Raw genomic sequence first — 21,426 nt, 5'->3', positions numbered from 1 at the left:
TTTAAATTTTCCAGTTGTTTTTATTAAACTAAATCCCGCCGTATTTCAATCGGGGGTGGGATGGGAGAAGAAATAAGTGGTATTGAAACGCGACTTGTTCAATTTTTATTAAGTGCAGTTTTATGAAATTGTTGAAAATTTCACTTTTAAAGTAAATAAGTTGCCCCCCCCCCTAAAAAAATTAATCAAAATATTTATTTATATCACTTCCTGAGTAAATCGTCCTTCTCACCTAACAACTTCCTGCTTTAAAAAAAAAAAAAGAAAAAGAAAGAAAGAGGCCACTCCTTTTATCGTGAGTAAATTACACACCTGTCGTGTCGGGCAAACATCTACAAACTGCTTCCACAGTTGAATGGTTATAACTGTTACAAACTTGAATCATTCATAATAATCTTTAAACAAATTTATTTAAACCAATATCCACACACACACAAAAAAAGTTTACACAAACAAATTTACAAAATGGCTAAAGCCATTGTGGATAATCCCAATCATTAACCACACGCACACACACACACACACACACACTTGTTAGCTTAAAAGCAAGAAGTCCCATTTTTTTTTCTTTTCTTTTTTTTTTTTTTTCATGATTATCGTTTGCTGAATTCCAACAAAATGCTATTCCATTCGCAAAATACAAAACTTGTCATGTGCAATTCTCTTTTTTACATTTTGGCTGTGGCTTTTCTTTTAACATGGAACAGCCATCATGCCCATACAAAACCATTCGAATTGACTGAAAAAGATAACTTCGATTTGATAATGGAGAAATTTATGTCTGTCACGCCTCGTAATTGTAGATCGAAGCCGATCACAGAGCTTAGATTGGATGAAGAATACAGTAAAGGTGTTATATCTCAACTTCCGCGATATAATACGTTCTTGTCAACAGTTTACTACCACAACAGATCCAATCTGTTGCACGCACACAACATCGCCCTCAATCGGGCCTTTTATTATAGTTTCATTTATCAAGCGCTGAACGACACGGAGGCCCTTGCAAAACAACCGGGATTTGAATATATTTATTTTTCACTGGCTGCCGATGTCAGCGCCGGAGTTGGCATGATTAACGGTAGTGGTATCTTCTTTGATAACAATTGCTCCTATGCGAACTGGTATACAATACTTCGTCTCAATCAAACCTTACCTTTATTTGCCCCAAGAGCGTGGCGAGCCGATGACTATAACGAACCAACAAACTGGCTTCGTGAACCTACCAATAACACCATTGACATTGTGGATTTGGGATCCGGGCGAGGGCGAAATTATACGTCTAAAAGCTACAAAAACAATCCATGGTATGATTTATGGTTACCCGACTTGACAAGTAAAGCGGATACACTAAGAAAATATACTTACAACGTACGCATAGAGCAACCCGATCGTGTCCATGTCTCCAGTTTTTTTGGGCCACCCCAACCTGGAAGCCAAGAAAAAGTCTATCTACCTGTGCTTTTTACTGACCCCTACTTTGACTGTGGCCGCTCGAATAAATGGATTGTCAGTGCTACAGCACCTGTTGTTGAATTTATGCCGCGTTATTCCAATTCTACTCACCTGAGAAGAGCAAGGTATGATGTTTTCTAGTTCTGCTTTATTTTATATATATATATATATATATATATATATATATATATATATTATTTTTTTTTCATAACAAATGTTTATTTTAAACAAAATACAGTCATGGGAAGTTAGTCAAAATCAATTTATTTTGCTTTGTGCATTTTACCCCCCCCCCCCAAGCACATATTTTTCATTTCAGGAAAGTTCTGTCCGTGCAAGGAAAGAGTTAACAACTCTGGTGAAAAACCCTGGTTGATCACCTTTAAGTTGGGTATTTGTTGTCGAACGTATTCTGTTCTTGGGTTAATTATTTGGAAGCCTTAGTATTTAACATGGGAGGGGAGGGTGGTTTGTAACTATTCTGTACTTTAACCTAACAATTTAAGGTATTTTTTTACGACCTAACCACTAACCAGCGTAGTATAAACACTCCCAACCTTCCCATGCTTTCGGAATAAACACCCCCAGCCTAGAAACGGCTTTCGGAATACCCCCCCCCCACAGCCCCGAAAACCGTTCTTAACATGGGGAGGTTGGGGGTGTTTATACTACGCTGGATTAGGTTGTAAAAAGAATACCCAATTTAATCCCAAATTCTTAAAGGTAAGTCTTTCGGTTGTCAATCCGTGCACTTTCACAACTTCCTTTCCCCATGTTCAGAATGGCTTTCTAAGTTTGCCACGGAAAGTTCAAATACGCAAGTGCTTTCATTTGCGTTTTGTTAAAATATAAAGGTGCGTATTGTTATATTTTTTTTTATTATTAAAATAAAAATTAATAAGAATTTGATCCGTAAAGTAGCCATCTTTATTTGATTAATATCGTAAACAAATCCGATATTTACGGAACTTAAAATCTTTAAAATTATATTTTTAAACATTGTCTAAAACTTCGATTTCGTAAATTTTGTGAAATATTTAGTAAATAAACCGGCAACTTTATTTACAAAAATTGAGCCATTTTATCCACGTTAAAAAGTTAATGCAAACATTGACTTATATTAATCTTTTTCAACCATTAAACTATAAATTGTTCATGGAGAAACTAGTTCAGAGTGGGGGGGTGCATGGCTTTTATTCGACGGGCAGTATTAGGAAAAGAAACACAGAAATATATTTGTCAACACTATTGAATCTTTAAAAATACGAAAGTTTGAATTTAACGCATTGTTTTAATTTGATCCAGCGGGTGAGGTAATCCTTCTTCACCTGCGGTTTTGTGCTTTAGCGAATCGGACCTCGCCCCAAATCTGGTCAACGACAAACAAGTTAATTGTTCAGGTAGAAACCGAGGCCGTGACACACTTGACACCACCTTCAAACCTTCGGAAATCTGTTATTTTTCGTGGTTTATTTTCTTTAAGTGTGTGTGTGTGTGTGTGTGTGTGTGTAAGCGCTAGTACACACTATTGGCGACATGAAACATTTTCAAGGAAATCTAAAATCTTTAAATTTTTTTCTCACCAATATTAACATTTATCAAATTAACCATTGAATTATTTACAACAAAAAGAATGAAATATTTCGCAAACTTGTAGATGAGGACTCTCAGCCCCCCCCCCCCCCGGATTCTATTTTACTTATTTGACAAAAATTCTTTTATCACCCCCCCCCCCATCCAATGTAAATGAAATTTCTGCTCATGACAAATTTTTGATAAATTCCGAAGTTCTACGAGTGCTTTTTTAAACACATTTTTCAGGTGAAAACGTTATTACGTACTTCTTACCTGCCATGGCGAAATTAGATGTGCTAAAAAGGGTTTGTATTACTGTACACATAGATTCGAAAAAGTTGTCAAAAAACAAATATATAACAAATAAATGTTATCAAAGGCAAGATAAGTTACTTTTCTACCAAACTGGATATATTTTTTGTGTTTTTATTCAATGTAACATGTTTATTCAGCTCAAAAAACATGCAGTGTTTACCGATGTAGTGGAAAATTCAAAATGGCGGCCGAGTCTCTCTCGGAGAGGGTAAGTTTGGGAAAAGGTATTATAAATAATAAACTAGACAAAATACTATTAGAAATTCGCTCAATGTATGTTACCGTGACATAAGTTGACATATATTCGGTTATTTTTTAATAGTATTTTGTCTATTTTATTATTTATAACATCTTTTCCCAAACTTACCGTGTTAAAGAGACAGTCGGGCGCCATTTTGAATTTTCCAATACATTACATCGGTAAACACTGCATGTTTTTCGAGCTGAATAAACATGTTACATTGAATAAAAACACGAAGTCCCCCCTCCCCCAAAAATTACGTTAAATTATTATAGAAAAGTGCTCCCCCACTTTTTTAAACTAACATTTCTTCATATCTTGGAAACTACTTGTTTGCCGTAATTTTAAACATTATTTTCGTTTTCAGCGACCCCGAAAACCGAAAAGAGTGGTAATTTTAAAGGAATTTTCGAGGGTGGAGTAATTCTTCATATTTACCTATTTTTCTACTGGACTATTTTTTGGAATTTATATTTTCGCCATGTAAGGGCGTAATGTTTTCATCTGAAATGCGCTGATTTAAAAGATCACCAATATAAACTAGCACTACACCTTAATATATTACTAACTTTAAGTTAGAGTAGCTACTGCCCCCTTCCTGCAAACAATAAAATCTGGTCAGAAAGTATGTAGTCATTTTAGATAAAATTAATATGGAAAATAAATTCCCTAATGACATTAGGCTAACGTAAGTTCTTAAATAATTTTAGTGCTTATTTAGAATTGCGCTTATTTTGAAAATTAAAGGTTCAAATGTAGAAAAGTCTTTACGATTGTAGCATCCCTGTCAGTGGGGCATTAAAATATGGCGACTGCCCCCCTGCAGAGGGTAAAAGTTCCTCAATGGGGGTCCTGGATATGACCTTAAACTATATCCAGTGGTGAGGCCCCAGCTTGTGGGCTTTGGGGAGTGTGGAGCCACCCTTTAATTACCATTGCTCCCATGTCCACTCTGACCCGGAGTGGTAGTACCTGTTAGGGTCCAACTATGGGTTAAATAGAAACCGACATGAAAACAACAAATATATTCTATTAAAAAAATGTTTTCTTAAATCTTTGGATTCGGCATTAAATAACCCGAAAAGGGTTGATATGCCGTAAAATAAAAACAACCAACCAACCAACCAACAATTGTAGCAACTGCTACATACGCCCGGAACAAATCTTCGAGAGGAACATTTACATAGCAATCACCGTTTCAACGCCCACAAGTATCAGGACACGTAAGCACACAACGCTGCGATTTGATCACCTGCACACATAGAACAAATGGACTATGTTACGTTTTCACATGTAGTGATACAGCAAACAGGCTGGAACGTGCAAGTATATCATGTAGAAAATTTAATCATGCATAATTTAGAACTCAGCAGAGAGAAATTGACACAACGAATGAAAAGCAAACTTACCCGGTATGATGAAAATCCAGTCGCCTTCCTTTAGGGGTTGCAAAAATCATTGCCTCTTTTTACATCTCTGAGTTTGATAGTTGACTTCGTAAGAAGTGTTAGTTGAATCTCTACTGAGTAGTTTAAAGTTCTTGGTAAGGTTCCATTTAGTTATGGCTTCAGTTGAATGAAAAGCAGATGATAGTCGAATAGACAAATAGGATACCAACATTATTCGCTGATGTAAGGAGACGTTATAACTTCTTTAATGAAACCTAATTAGTTAAGTACTAGCAGTATTACCTGGCCTTGCTCGGGGGTTGCTTTGATGCTTTTTTTATGCTTATTTTGATCTGTATCTTTGGTAATTCAAATAATTTTTTTTTTTTTTTTTTTTGTAATCTTAAAATTATTTTAGTAAATTTTGGTTATATTGACACCTTACTGATCAATGTAGCCCCCATACAGGGGATGCAAAGTGTCAGCAAAAATTCAATTTCTCTGATTTGATTTGTACCCTAAGCAGATATTCTTCCAGCTCAAAAGCAATTACTTTGGCGAGTTTTTTTTTTTTGGGGGGGGGGGGGAGGCATGATTTCTTGAACCGTATCCAAAAGAAACCACAGGATCAGCATCAACTATCTATTCATTGTAAGAAATTGTGGTTGTTGCTATATAGTTCTACAATTAGTCAACGTTCTTGAAAAATTCCTTATCTTATGCTGCCAGGCAGACTACTTGTGCTTGGTTGTTGAGGCCTATGTTTTGTTAAACCGACATAAAAGAAACCTCTGAATCACATTTTCACTAAATGTGTGTAAACTGTTTTGCAATTTCATCAGGATCAGTTGCTTGTTCAATTGGCATTGAAAAACAGAAACCTAATTTTTTTTTGCACTGCTACAAAATATGTATATTTTCAAGTTTTCTGAAATTCTTTGCAGTTAATGAAAAAAAAAATGAAGAAATTTACATGCAGAGTTTGAAACTACAGACAACGTCATGCAAAAAAAAAATATGCTATCAACTTACACACAGTAGAATTTTCACAGCTCGTTGTTCTATCATTGTTGCTAAGTGACGACATGGAAAAAATGGCTTTACCGATGATAAATAAATTAGAATAACAGTTTCAATCATCAGTAATTATTGGGGGTATTCTGAGACAAAACTTAACTAAAATCACTCCCAGACTTATACACTAAAGTTCTGTAAATTTTAAAGAAAATCTGTTCAGCCATTTTGGAGTCTATAAGGAATATACACACACACACACACAATGTTGCATTTATATAATTAGAGATAATAATCTCTCTGAGGAGAGAAAAAAGGATGCCATTTATCCTGAAATTAATGACTCCATGGTTGCATGGAGAAGACGAAAATCATGTCTTACCTTTCTGAAATAAATAAACCAAGTGAAGTTAGCGATTTGAACACCAGTTGGCGCTTAGTGTTCTAATTTCAATCCACTAATCAAAAGGGCTGTAATAAAACATGGCAGTAATTCATCAACCAATGAAAGTTTGCATTTCAAGTCCTGCAATTTCTGACATACTGCCAAAGGAGGAAAATAAAAGTAATGGGTACCCATTACTTTTTTCCAAATGTTAAATACAATATAATTATGTCAATTAATTGACAAGTAAATAATTTTATTGGTTACAAGTACTTAACTAACCATTGGAGGTTTTATCATTTTTATTTTAAAGTAACTATATGTGACTTTGTCTGCTCATAATAAACTAGATATATCACTTATCTAGATTACCAATATTTAATAATATTAGAAATGTTAACTTGAACATAAGTCAACTGACAACTGAAATACTGAGTTTAAAGAGAGAATGAAAGGAGTTTAGTGATTTACTTTTTCCAAACAATTCGGACAATTCCATTCAAAGAGTATCCTGCCAACTCACCCCAACACAGTCAAAATGATACCAACTGTCACAGACATCACAGCACACCATAAATGATCTGTCATTTGCAATGGAGCAAGTCGGACAAAAGAAGGGATCACCATCTTCCATAAATTCTATAGAAGACAGTACAGAAGCAACCTTTTACTCTAGGAGAAATAGATATTTTAAAGAATGAACTTGTTTGCAACTGTCTCTTAATACACAGCCCGAGCGAACTTTGCTATCGTTCACATTGATGAGTCTAATTACTCTGCCTAGACTCCAAAAGGGTTGGGTTTTATTTGGAGATTTAATTTGAACGATTTATCCAACAACACCTTCTGAGGGCTATTGCCCATTACAATGTAATCCGGATATAAGATATCCGAAAATAAGAAAAAAGGATATAAGAGAGATTTTTCTCTGGCCCAAAGTTAGAGCTTGTGTTAATGTACAGTGTTACTCTGGATGTAAGAGAGCTGTAGGGACCGGGGAATAAGTCTCTTATATTGGACCTTTCTCAATGACAACAAGTAATCATTGTGCCATGTCTTTTGGAATTTTTCATTATATCTAAGTTTCAATTCTAGAGACTGTAAAAGTTTTGCACGACTGGGAGGATAAGGGCATAAATCATCTGATCCGTAATTATTTATCAACAAACATACCTTATACATAGTTTGTAGAAAATGATTAGGGGTTAAAATATCAAGACCCCCCCTTCAAAGGCAGTAATATAGGTAAGCGGTCGATCATTGATCGCCTTTTCATTGATTCCAATGGAATCTAGGGAAAGAAAATTATTTTTTATTCTGCGTTCTATGGAATATTCTTCGAAAAATGGACCAAGCGGGTCCGAATAAGAGGAGATAGGATTTGATACACTACCCAGCAAATATGAAGCAAGCACAAGCAAGTAAAAATCAGCAAACTTGATCAAAGGGAGGTAACTCATTCTGAGTTTCTTATTTGATTTGTGCCCATCCCCAAAGGGGATAACTCTATTTGAAATTTTCCAAGCGGTTCCATTAAGACATTTAATCACACGGAATTTTTTTATTCGCTGTATTAAGTCCAAACCAACGAGACCATGTTGCACGTTGCCATTTAGCTCTTTATATCCTTGAGACGAAAACCTGCCTCGGTAATGTTGGACGTAATCTCGTTAATCAACTTGAAATTTCGAGTAAAGACTGTCCGTGAAAAGGGGCAGCGAAAGGATGGGGCTTTTGAGAACCTAATTTTATGGAGACATCGAGCTCAAAGAGGTCCATAGACCTTGTTCCAAGAAATGTATTCACAGGCATTATAACAGATCTAGGTACTAATTTTTCCTTAGATTTTAGATACTTTTGACTTCCAGTGTCCAAAATGCAATGGAAAAACACTGGGAGTCCTTTACCTTTCAAAGATACTCTGATAGCAGGAAATAGACAATTTTCACCATTAGATAAGGAAGTCCTTTCTACAAAGGATTTTGACGTCTTTGAGCACATTACCAAAAAATGAGTCTTAGCTCCACATGTAATGTATGGGAAAGGAAATCACTTCCTCCCCTTATAACTTTGTTCCAAGTGACCACCAAGACATTTAATACATAACTGATGATCTTAGGATCTTAAAACCTTCGAATCATAGGAAGAATTTTTGGAGAAGTCCTTAATATTATAGTATGCCAATTTACATAATTTACAAAATTTATACTGATCACCAGTATTATTGAAGTTTTGGGGCATTTAAACCCTTTTTACGATTAACTGCCTTATTAATTGAGCTGGCCATCATATTGGGTTGAACTTCAAACGAAGAAGTGAATGATGGTTTGGGCGGGAAGTTTTCCTGCTTTTTTGTAATCAAAGGTGCTGTTTGTAAAAATTCTATTATATCAAGAAAGTTAGACATAATGGATACAAATGAAAGATAACGTTCTTTCGTTCTTGACATTAATTCCCTTCTAAGATTTATAGGGAACTTGCGGAACAATATATGGGCAACCATAATACCCGAAAGCAACCCTTTTATAAAGTAGTCCATTCCGAAGGACTTATCTAATTCAAACAAGTCCAGTTTAACCTGTTCAAAGGTTTTCAGTTCTTCTAATTCTGTTATTTGTACCGCCTGAGGATTTCTTCCAATATTCGATCTTAGATAAGGGAAGGATTCAGAAATTTTTCCCTCAAACAATTCAAGGCGATAATATAATTGTCGCAGGTGGCGTCCATATTAGAGATTTGATCATAAGCCTTCTTCTTCAACTTAGATTTAAGGAGAAGCAATTTATCTGCCTCCCCCAAATTGGTGGTACAGAAATCAAATCTTCTGAGGAAAGTTCTTAATTCAAACTTGTCGGCTGAAGAAGACCCACTAAAATTTGGACATTAAAGACTGGAGAGATGGATTTTTTAACTTCATGACCAGACTTCAACTCCTGTAATACTCTCCTAATATCGGAAGAAAATATCTCGGAATCTTGACAAAACTTCAACCTCTCCTCCTGAGGGATTTTAAAATAAACTGGTCGAAAAAATCATTCAATTTGTTTAACCATCTTTCTACATCTGCTTTTCTTGACTCAATCGAAGACGGTGAGGAATTTTCTTTCAGTCATTCCACCGTATTTGAAATGCAACATTTTTTTTTAGCGTTTTTTAGGTTCAGCATGCCACCCAATTAGTCAATTCCTGGTAGATATAATTACTCCAATCATAAGTAAATCTCCATCATGCATCACTTTATAGAAATAATAAACAATGTTCCCATTCATTCCAACCAGATGTTGAGTCTAGATGTAGTGAGTTTGTTCATGAAAGTATCTACTGACGAGACTCTGACAGTGGTATGGGACAAGCCCACTTCTGATGCCTCACTGAAGGAACGCACTTGCATCCCAATTGAGAAGATAAATGGAGATGTTGACCTGTGTAGAAACTACATCATGATGGGAGCCGATATATATCGACAGGAAGAAGTTCTGTCCAAATTCCTGAGTTCGACAAGATACGACTTGAGGAGGGTCAGAGGTTACATCGACCGAAACGTTGTGAAAATCACACTCAAAATGAGAACAGTAGTCCAATGAATTCAAATAATACAAATAATCAATCCTCATCTCAAAGATTCAGAAATGTAATACTGTATTTATAGTCAAAATTCCTATCCTCCTGGCCTGTTTACTGTACGCAAAAAGATAAAAATTAGTCCCCGTAGAATTCACATGAGTGTTGAGATAAAGTATGCAGTGAACATTCCGCCATATGTTTGTGTGGGCGAAGTGATATTCCTTTAGATTTAGCATCTATTTTAAAACTTGAAATAATTTCAAGAGTTCAAGGTAAAACTAATAATTTAACAAAGATAAATCCTATCATCTAAATAAAATAAAAAAATCGGCTGATGTATATATCAACATCTTTAAAAATCTGTTTGTAAAATAACTATTCGCTCCATGGCTACTTACTTTCTGTTCAGTGAGCATTTTTATTTCCACCAGCCAGATTTAGTGTTAATGCTGGGATTCATAAAGGGCATGATTTGAGCAAGTGATTATTTTTGTTTTCTTTACCATTAAGCAGGTCTATCCTATGTAAATCTGTATTTTTCGATTTTAGCTAATCAACTTAAATTTTGACCCCTAAAACTAAGTTGTAACAATTATACGGTACAACTGTAACATATCTTTCTTTTTTTTTTTTTTTTTTTGCTAATGTTATACTAGTGAAAGGTTTGCTCATATGCTTAAAGAGTATATAAGAAGAAAATCTCACAAAAATATTGACCAAAGATAACTCTAAGAACAGTTATTTCATTACATAACATTGTATACAACGCTAAAATAATTAATTTTATTCAGTCTTGAAAGTCTATCAAAACCTAAATGTTATTCATTCAGTAAAAAGTTTTTTTGGCACATGAGATCGACACAATACAATAAATGTTTCCAAACTTAAAGTAGCCCCGCCCCGTTTGATAATATCTACAGTCTTTTTGTATGGCAGCTATGTTAGCAAAATTAGTTACTTGCTGATCCAGAAGTGGAGATTTTTTTTTTTTTTTTTTTTTTTCCAATGAAAAAATAAGTTTTTGTAGATTTTTTATTTTTAAGATTAAAATTGTTGGGTTCAAGGATCTATTTTCTTTGACAACTCAAAATGGCTGCCATACAAAATGTTTATGAAAAAAGAAAATGAAAATAAGGTTAATATTAATTTTTAGAGAATTTTTAAAAATGGAACTAGCATCATTTCCAACAAACTTATTAATCCATTATATTATGTTTTTATTGATAATTTTTTTCATTTATTCAATTACACATTTTTAAAAAGAAATCTAATAGTTTTATACAATAAATTGTCTTGAAATTGTTCAGGATAAACTGGCGAGGGTGAATGCGTTCTACAGTGAGCATGGTAATTATTTCTTGTTGGGAGTGGTTGCAAATTTAGTGGACTTTCCAACTGACGCTAATGACCCATTCTCATGCTGAGACTTTTTGGGGTTAAACAAAACATTTGGCAATCTTTGTTAGCCACAATTCAACGGCAGTGGAGACATGAATGGCATTTTCTCTTAAACGCTGAATAAAAAAGTAAAATAATGTTCGTCTAAACTGAAAAAATAAAATATTTGTTATAAAAATGATAAAATACAACACAAGGCCTAAATGGAAAGGATTAGCCTTCGGCCATATTTTAACTTGTTTATTATCACTGACATTTACATTCTGTGTAAAATAAAGGTTACCAGAACAACTCCATTAAAACCCCAGGGTAGGAGAGAAATATATATTTTGGATTATTGAGATTCCATTGACAAATTGCCATTTCAGTCTGTGCAACTTATTGAACGAATACAATATTTACTAATTTGGTGGTTAGGATTTTGTTGGGGGAGGCAGGTCTAAAATTGTAGATTTGGATTGATAAGACGTCTCACAACGATAATGAACTAAGTCTGAAAAGGATTGTAAATCATAGTGTGCATTGTATTTATTTTATGTGAGAATGAAGATTTGTTAGCCAAGTGAATTTATTTCTATGAATTGTTGAAGTATGATATAACTGATTGGTGATAAATGTGTAAAAGAGGTGAAAAAGTTTTTACAGTATTAACAAAATTACAAACAAGGTGCAAAGGAAATGTAATAAGTTAAAAGAAAAAATATGGAGGGCTTTAAAAGTTTTGTATTTAACTAGTAAATCAGCGTAGTCAAGGAATTGAAAAAATTAAAATAAAAAAAAATGTAGTCAAGAAATAGAAAAATTTTGTGAAGATTCAAAAACAATGTAGTCAAGATATGGAAAGATTTGTAAAACAGCATCAAGAAAACTTTGAACTTAGAAAAGTTCTCCAGAGTGAACACAATAATTTTAATTCTTTTTCTCAAAATTCTATAATTATCTCAATTAGAAAATTTAGGTCACGGCTACAAGAAGAGATCATATTTACATCATATTTTGGAAGATACAAGAAAATCTATAGAAAGATTATTCTGCATGATCAGACAAGAACTACTTGGAAATTTTGAAGTTATTTCACATAAAAAATATAAGTGTTAATTTATCAAAGGAAACCATTTTGCGATTAACAAAGATTTTTGATGAAAGGAATTCTCTTTTCAACTCCTCTTGGCAATGCTTTAATATGAGCAAAAGGGATTTAGAAAATTATTACATTTGCAAGTGAATAAAAATGTGAAGAATTCAGATCCTGTGAACTTACTCCAAACTGTCTTGATACTTGTACAAGATCTTGCCTCTCTGAAATGCACTGAAATAAGCTAGAAAAGATTCTAAATTAGCATAACTGAAGAATGTCAGTGAATAATAAATCTGTCATTATATTGCAAATATTGAAGAAGGAATGTCATAATTATGACAAAGAACATCATTTTTTGCATTGTAGAAAAGATACAGAATGAAAACGAATCTGAAATTTAACTCAATAAAAACAGAAAATGCATCTGAGATAAAAAGAAATTCTGTAACTGTAAAAATGTAAATGTATATTTCAATTATATACATGTTCTGACTTTACAATAATAGATGAATTAACATGAAAAAAAAACATCCAGACTAATGTGAATATTTCTAAAAATGTATGACTTGTAAATATAAAAAATAAACTACTCTGGATAGTCATTTGATTACCATTAAATATTTTCTGATAGTGTAAAAAGAACTTCAAATAGTGCAGAAAATTCAAAAAGAAAAAAAAAGCTTTAAACCTATTCTCAAGTTCAACTAGATACAACATGGTTGTAGGTTACATCGACCAAAATGTTGTTCAAATAACATGCAACATGCGAACAGTAATCCAAATAATACAAATTTTAGATGGTTTCTGAAATTGTTAGCATATGAATATACTTTGCAATATAAGAGAATTTGATATGTCAAATGTTGATGTGCTAATAAAATATAATTTAAAGAAACTTTTTTTATATTGATGCCAATTCCAAGAGAAATGTTGACTGATCAATCCACTAGTATTATCACCAATTTATGCAACAATCATAAAATTGAGCTTGTAACCTAGTAGTGTCCAGAGTATTGACCTTTTGTCCATAACTCTGTATATACTAAGCTGACAACTCATTCAAGTAGTTAAGCACAACTAAACAAAAATAAACTTGGGCAAACCAGGTGACTAAAAAAGTAATATCAGTTATTCTAGAACAATACAATGATTTCTCTTCAGGTTAAGTTAAAGATTCATAACATTGGTGTCAATCAACCGTGAAATAAACTCTTATTACTTTGTCTAAAGTATATGCTACAAAAAATTATGCTTATGCAATGAATGACCCCTTTTTCTGTGATGTTGCCTCAGCATATTTTGGCAGCTTATGTAAATGGTCAGAGCTCTGGTCAATTTTTAAAATGCTAGAAAAAATAAAAGAAAACATGATAGAAAACATTTATCGCGTAGTAATTTCCATGAAGAAAAATGGAAATAAATAAAAAAAATCAACCTATGGTAAGTTTCAGGAATAAACTTTTTTATGTATACAAAATCAATGAAAACTTTTCTTTTTTTCTTTTTTTTTTTTCTTTTTTTTTTTAAACATTTTTTTTATTGCTATATTTTTTATAAAAAATATTTTTTTTGGTAATTTTCAAAAATTTCATTTTTGTAAGAAATATTGTTTTAAGTTTTAAAAATATTTTGAAAGGGGGGGTACAAAGAAATCATTTAATAAGTTTTTATTTTGTCTATTCAGTTTTTTTTTTTTTCTGTTAAGGTTGGGGAGTAGGGTAAGCTTTCCAACAGTCGGATATGACTATGGTCCATGGCACAATATACTTCATTATCACCTCCGATCTGCTGGGGATTATTAAGAAAATTTTACAAAAACATTGATGTTTATTTTGGTAGAAAAAGAATGAATCGTCTGACAACTATATAAACAAATAGTTTTAGAGATGACAATTTAGTTTTTTAACTTTGTTTCCAAATCAAGGGGAAAAAAATCCCATGAATTCTTTCAAAGTTAATATTGGATCACGAAGTTGCCAAATACCCATGCAGACAACACTTTAAGATCCAGTATCTGAGTGACTGTTACATCTGTAACAACAAAGATCATTTCATTATTTTTATGTAAATGCCATGGAATAGCCTACAAGATTGAATTATGATAAATAGGCACTTCCTATGAAGAATATCTACAAATAATGAATTATGATCAACATTAAATCAAATAGCTTAAGCTATTATTATAGGGGAAAGTAGCAAACATAGTTATTAACTTTTTCTTGCATTCAATACAAATTGTTTATCAATTCAAAAAAAAAAAAAAATACAAGAAGTCAGATTTTTGCTGGAGAAATATTTTTGGATGCCACACTGGATTTTGGATGCTTATCTTTTGGAGAGAAGTACTGCTGCTTATACTAAAAGCAAATGTTTTGTTGGTGAAAAGGATAAAGGAAATGATACTGCTATTGACACTAAGGGCAAATTTGTTGTTTAAAAGAAAATCTGGCATGAGTGTGTTTCAATTTACATGATTAAAATATTGATCAACCAAATATCTTTCAGACTCAAGTCTTGTGTAACTAGTGGAACGTGAAACATGGAAGAGGGATGTACTATGTACTGACTAGTGATGATATTTTTCACTTTGTAAAATGCCCTTTTTACTTGTTTTTATAATGGTATCTGAACATCCAGTAAACCGATGTGGTGTCTGATCAAAAATGGCAAGTGTGTGTGTGTATATATACAGGGTGACCCAAAAAACAGGACATTCAATTGTTTTTCTGAGTATTTTACAGTCAACGGAGAAAAAAAAGGCCAAAGACCTTGTGTTTTGATGTGATGTTTTGAATATAATAAACTAATTATGACCAAAGTTTCATTTCATTCGGGCAAAACACTAAGAAATGGGGTCTAATTAGAGTTGGGGCCCGTTTTATATATATGATTTTCTTTTAGTTTTAATCATTGAATTGAATACAATCTCTTTAAGTCCTCAATTACTAAATAGAAAACTTCAAAATAAAATATAGTCACTTGATCTTGTAGAATAATGGCAGATTCCTTAGACACCACGTTCTCAACCATATTGGCCTTGACAGTAAATGGCCTAATGGTTTGAGAATGTTTCTCATTTTAAATGGTAAATTCGTAATATAGTATGCAGTTTGTGTTGAAACTTTCATACCCTCATCAGCATAGGAATTACAACAAACCCTGGATATGCAGGCAAAATACTTCTATTTTATCAGGTCTTGCTCTTTTAATGTAGCAATACAAAAAAATTGAAATTGCATAAAATATCTCTATAATGACATACACAGAAAGAGCTTGATAATTTAAGAAGGAATCTTTAAATTTTAAAATTAAACTCAGAATAAGGAAGTAATAACAATTCTTTTTTGTGCTTCTCACATTTGGATGTTTTGTTTTTTTTCTCTTTAAAACCATGTTTTGTCACATTTTTTTTAACTACCTTTTCAGTAAAAATACTATATCTTCATTAAAACACAGGACAAAGCAATAAAATAAGTGTACTTTTGTGCAAAGAATCCAAATATGGCACTGAAAATCTTCAGAAATGAATGGCTTCCAAGTATTTTGCAGTAAAGGCATATAAATATCTTGCAATATCATAAAAAATTCTATGTATCCACTAAAAAGAAAAAATGATGTTAGAGAACTCAAGAATTGGATTATGTACAAGAAACTGAAATCTAGGACTGTTTGAAATGAATATATTGCGAGATTTATTTGATATTAATGTAGATTAACACCTGCTAAAGCACCTCCACCTGTCTCCTCAAAATGTCCTCCTTTTTTTAGGCAATTACAGATGAACATGCTGAAAAACTTGGCAGAAATTAAAAAAACAACAAAAATATAAATTTGATATAATCTTGGATTTTAGATGCTAAGGTAATTCTAACATTTTAGGGCAATAACCATTTTTTCTATGGGAAATAAATATTGTGAGTTTATTTTTTGACAAGTATGTGTCTTTTTAAGAGGATCTTTGTAGGAAGAGAAGGCTTGCCACTCGGACTTTGAGTTAATGGTAGGGCCAGGGGCAATTATGTGCCAACACCTTGAAAACTTAGTAGAAAGAAAAAACAATTAGAGTGGGGAATTAGTTTGACATACAAATTTAATGGAAAGTAACCCACCATTTTCAGGCCATTCTAGCATTTTTAGAGCAGTTAATTTATTTTTCTATGAGACAAATGGTGTGCATTTTATTCATTTTTTAAATTTTATTTATTTATTTTATTGGGTGTGGGGTCTTTATACAATGCTTGTCACTCCAACTTAGGGTTAGTGATAGTTATTAAAGGGTTTTTATTTTGAAGTTGGTGCCATACGGACTTAGGGTTAATGGTGGAATTAAATAAGATTTTTTTGGAATGGGATTTGTCACTTAGATTTAAGATTAATAAGTACGACGGGTTCAAGGGAGGCATTTTAGAATGTGAACTTGTCACTCGAACCTAGATTTAGTGGTAGTATTATTTATAACTTTCCAAATTGAAAAATATCAAAAGAATTTGGAGTACTAACTGCTCTAAAAGGCAGTGATGGCTGGGAAATGGGGGATCATTATAAATTAAATTTATGTGGAAAAATGATCCCCCCACTTCTACTATAAATTATTTTTGTCATTTTTTTTTTTTTTTCACTGTTTTTAGGGTCCTCCATCCCCTCTAACTACTTTAACATGCCCGGATATCTCCCACTCTGCCGTAAGGATTCTGACAGACATGTGCACGGGCTTGGAGTCTATATTCGAAACAGCCTACCCTTGACTAGAAAAACAAAACTAGAATCGGATGGTCAAGCCTTTATGTGCTTTAGATTTAACATGCAAACAACATTAGTGCTTTTATTTTCTCTACCGCTCTCCCTAGACCCAGAACTGTACTTTAATAGACAAAGTCTCTGACAGCATAGCTACAGCACTTTCTCTCAACACTAGCGCACAAGTGCATGTATTTGGTGACTTCAATGTCCACCACAACAACTGGCTTGGATTTTCTACCTACACTGGAGCTCAAGCTGGTAGCTCAACATAGCTTCTCTATATCTCATTCCCTATCACAGATGGTTACGTTTCCAACCCTTTTCCCTGACCAGCAAGAATAACACGTATCACTTTTAGATTTTAACCCTTATCCCCGAGTGGCTCCTGGGCCTTGATAAGTGGTGACCCCCCCCCCTCCCCCATGTAAAAAATAAAAAATCTGTTTCTGACCACAATTCCCAAGGATTGTTACGAATGCCCACAGCCCACTTGGGAATGCTGATCATGTAGTGATAATAGTTGAGATCGCCCTAAACTCTAGAGCCAAAACAGAAGAGCCATTGCTCAAAATAACAAGATATTATAAAAAGGCTGACTGGGAAGCCATCAGAGATCTCATCAGAGACGCCCATGGCAAAATATCTTTTCACTTCCTGCTGAACAGTGTGCAAATGAGACCACTGAATGGTTCAAAGCAGCAATTGAAGCACGTTCCCACATGGAAATTTTATAGCAAGCCCCACTCTTCCCAATGGTTTACTTCTACTTGTGCAGCTGCCATCACGCAAAGGCAGCATGTGTACCACAGATTTAACCGACATAAGTCCAGTTCAAACAGACAGAAGTATATAGAAGCAAGAAATAACTAAGAAAGAAATAGTGACAGCTAAGAGAGAATTTACTGAAACCACCAAAAAACACATCAAAACACAGAAATTAGGAACCCGTTACTTCTGGAAAATCTATAACAGTGTAGTAAATAATGGGCAATCAACAATTCCCCCACTATCCAATAATCATGAGGTTGTTTGCTCAGCAACCGAGAAGGCTAACATGCTTGCCAGTCGGTTTGCTTCCAACTCCACACAGGACCCTGCTAACCATTCCCTCATTTACTTTCCTTTGCGGACAGACACCACACTAGACAATCTGAAAATCTCCCCTTCTCAGGTGCATGCATATCATAAAAAATCTTGACACTTCAAAAGCATGTAGACCTGATCTCATCCCGGCTGTGCTATTAAAAAAGTGCTCCGCCAAAGTAGCTCCAGTTCTCTCCAAGCTTTACAACAAATGCCTTAACGAATCTTGCTTTCGTGCCTGCTGGAAAACTGCTTCTGTGGTACCAGTTTTCAAGAATTCTGGTGGAAGAACTGACCCAGTAAATTACCGCCCCATTAGCCTCCTCCCACTTTTTGCCAAAATATTTGAGTCCATAATTAACCAAGCTCTAGTCCATCACTTTACAGATGCTAAACTTCTGACCGACCAACAATATGGATTTAGGCAAGCCCATTCCACAGTAGACATTCTAACTATAATCTTTAAGCGTATATACCATTCACTTGACAAAGCAGGAGAGGGTAGAGCGGTAGCTCTAGATATATCTAAGGCTTTTGACAGGGTATGGCATGGTCTTCTCAGGAAAGTTAGATCATACGGTATCTCTGGAAGAATACTTAGCATAATTAAATCCTTCTTAGATAAGAGAAAAATCCAGGTTGTCCTCGATGGTCGTACATCTAAACAATATGATATAAATGCGGGAATCCCTCAAGGGTCTATCCTTGGACCTCTATTATTCTTAATATTCATAAATGACCTCCGTGACAAAATTGTCTGTGAGATGGGTATATATGCTGATGACACCACGCTCTATAACAGACACTACAGGAAAACAAATGAACACATATCTAAAGAAATGGCAGAAACACTAGAGGACAACCTCCAATCTGTAGTGGAATGGGGACAAAAATGGATGGTCACATTCAATGCTGCCAAGACTAAACTTGTTTCTTTAAATAACTACAATAGCAATGGCCAAAGACTCTTTATCTGAAAGTACATCTTTCAAACTCCTCGGCCTAATGTTCACAGGAAACATAAGTTGGAAAAATTCCATTGAGAGCATTGACTGCTGCGAAAAAGGTAGGTTCTCTCTACCATGCTAGAAAGCTACTAATGCCCGAAAGTATACTGTACCTCTATAAGGCTACCATTCGCCCATGTATGGAGTATTGTCATATTTGGGCTGGTACATCTGCTACTAGTCTCTCAATCCTAGACAAGGTTCAAAAGAGTCGCCAACCTAATAGGTCCTGAACTGTCATCCAAGCTTCAGCCTCTGTCCCATCGACGAAATGTAGCATCCCTCTGCCTGTTCTAGAAGTACTTTAACGGTGAATGCTTCGATGAACTGCAAGCACCCCCTCGACATAAATACTCCTGACAAATCCAACAAGCAGCAAAATCCCACCCCTTCTCAGTTGAGATCCCTAGATGTAAGAGAGCCTTCTACTCCAGTAGTTTCTTCCCCAGAACCACTAGACTCTGGAATTCCATTCCAGGTCCCTGCTTCCCCAACTGTACTGACATGCAGAAGTTCAAGTGTAATGTGAACCGGCATTTTGCTGCCCAACTGCCCACATAGTACCCCTGTAGCTTATGTTCCTGATAGTATCCCCCTACATCAAAGTGGCAATGTGCCTTGTTTGGGGTGAAAATGTAATAAAAAATAAAAAATTACTAGTCAAACTTTCACTGAAAAGTGTTTAAAATTGTGTGAGAAAGAAGTCAATATAAAATTATTTTATCATTTTAATGCATAAAAATAATTAAAAAAAACAAAAACATTAATTTACTCAATACTAAATTTATACTTTCGTTTATTTATATTTTTTGAATTCTATTAAAGCTTATATTTACCAAAAGATTTGGATTTTTTTTTTTTTCATTATTACAAGATATGTTGCTGTAACGTCTGTTGATCTTGAATTTGAAAAGATTGATTTCAACCCATGTCCATTGTCGGAAGGAAATCCTGCACCTAATTTCTTTGCTAGTACAGCCAGATGCAAAAAGACAACATTGGTAAATCAATTTTCTTTTTATAATTTTCCTTAAATGTGACTATTTTGCTACAAATTTATCATCCCTTGTATATGATACAAAATGTAAGAAAGGAAAGAGCTGTATATTTTACACCCTACCGTTATTGACTTAGTAATAAATTTTCAATGCATCTGTTTTGCATATATTTCATTAACTTTAATAGAAAAAGAAGATAGCATTTAAAATTCATTGGTCAGTATTTCACCATTCATTAGTAAAATGAAAAAGAAAATGTATCTCTTTAGAGTGGATCCAGGAATTTAAAATTTTAGATGTACTTAATATTAACTTTGTCAAAATTGAAGACAGCTAGGAAAAATATAAGGAAATTATTTTAATTTTCACTGTAACTGCTGTGTTTGGGGTATGATATCTCATTGGTGAGTGACCCTTGATTCAAGAGCTTTGATAGTAAAGAGTTTCACAAGCCTTCACTGTGATTCTTAGATGGGACTGCACTAACACTAATAAAAAATGAGAATCAAAAGAAATCATTGACAACTTCTAAATAATAAAAATTCAAATTTTCTTATAGAATTTCAATATTTTTCAAAATATGTTCATTTCTTTTCTTCTCTATTTTAATTTTTTTTATATTTCATTCTATTTTGTGCTAATTCCTTTTGTTTGAAATTTTAATCACATTGAATAAAATTATGGTGTTTGACATGTATTTTAGTGTGAACCTTTAAGTGGTTTTGGCTTTCGTCGAGGAGGTTATCAATGTGCCTGTCTCCCTGGATACAGATACCCATGGTGGCATGATGGTCCATTTCTTGGTATTGAGATTGAATCGGCAACAAAAGCTGAATATGAAAACAGTTTTGATTGTTTTCCAACTGATTGTAAGTTTTTTGACTTTCAATGGCTATTTTAAACAGTATATTTTAAAGGTACATCAATATTCTTGAGGTAATTTGCTGAACCACCACTTTTCTAAAAATCATTTTGAATTTGTAGAAATTTTAACATTATAAATTGTTATTCAATACATGGACTCTGAAAGTAATATTTTATAATTGAACAAATAGAAACTTTGTTTTAGGCAAGTGTACAAGAAACTGGCCTGTGGATCTTTCTATAAAAAATGATGTTTTAGTTTGTAGCAGTAATTGTAACTATCATCAGATTGCTGCATAATCAAGGTTCACCAACAAATATCTT

The 21,426-nt window shown here is 33.7% G+C and overlaps 1 protein-coding gene across 1 annotated transcript in view; it reads left to right on the top strand.

Moving 5' to 3' along the window:
* The first annotated feature begins 234 nt into the window (after positions 1-234).
* Positions 235-21,426, top strand: part of LOC145287990 (uncharacterized) — a 54,043-nt gene continuing 32,851 nt past the window's right edge. Inside the window, exons 1-3 of the mRNA XM_080135987.1 lie at positions 235-1,577; positions 20,115-20,241; positions 20,942-21,107. Of these exons, the coding sequence (XP_079992113.1) occupies positions 619-1,577; positions 20,115-20,241; positions 20,942-21,107 (1,252 nt within the window). The 5' untranslated portion in view covers positions 235-618. The remainder of the gene's footprint in view (positions 1,578-20,114; positions 20,242-20,941; positions 21,108-21,426) is intronic.

This window comes from Euprymna scolopes, chromosome 11, assembly GCF_053919585.1.
Source record: "Euprymna scolopes isolate OS-2025 chromosome 11, ASM5391958v1, whole genome shotgun sequence".
Taxonomy (NCBI): Eukaryota; Metazoa; Mollusca; class Cephalopoda; order Sepiida; family Sepiolidae; genus Euprymna; species Euprymna scolopes.
The sequence above is the reverse complement of the archived record's forward strand: the minus strand, read 5'-3'. Positions and strand labels throughout refer to the sequence as shown.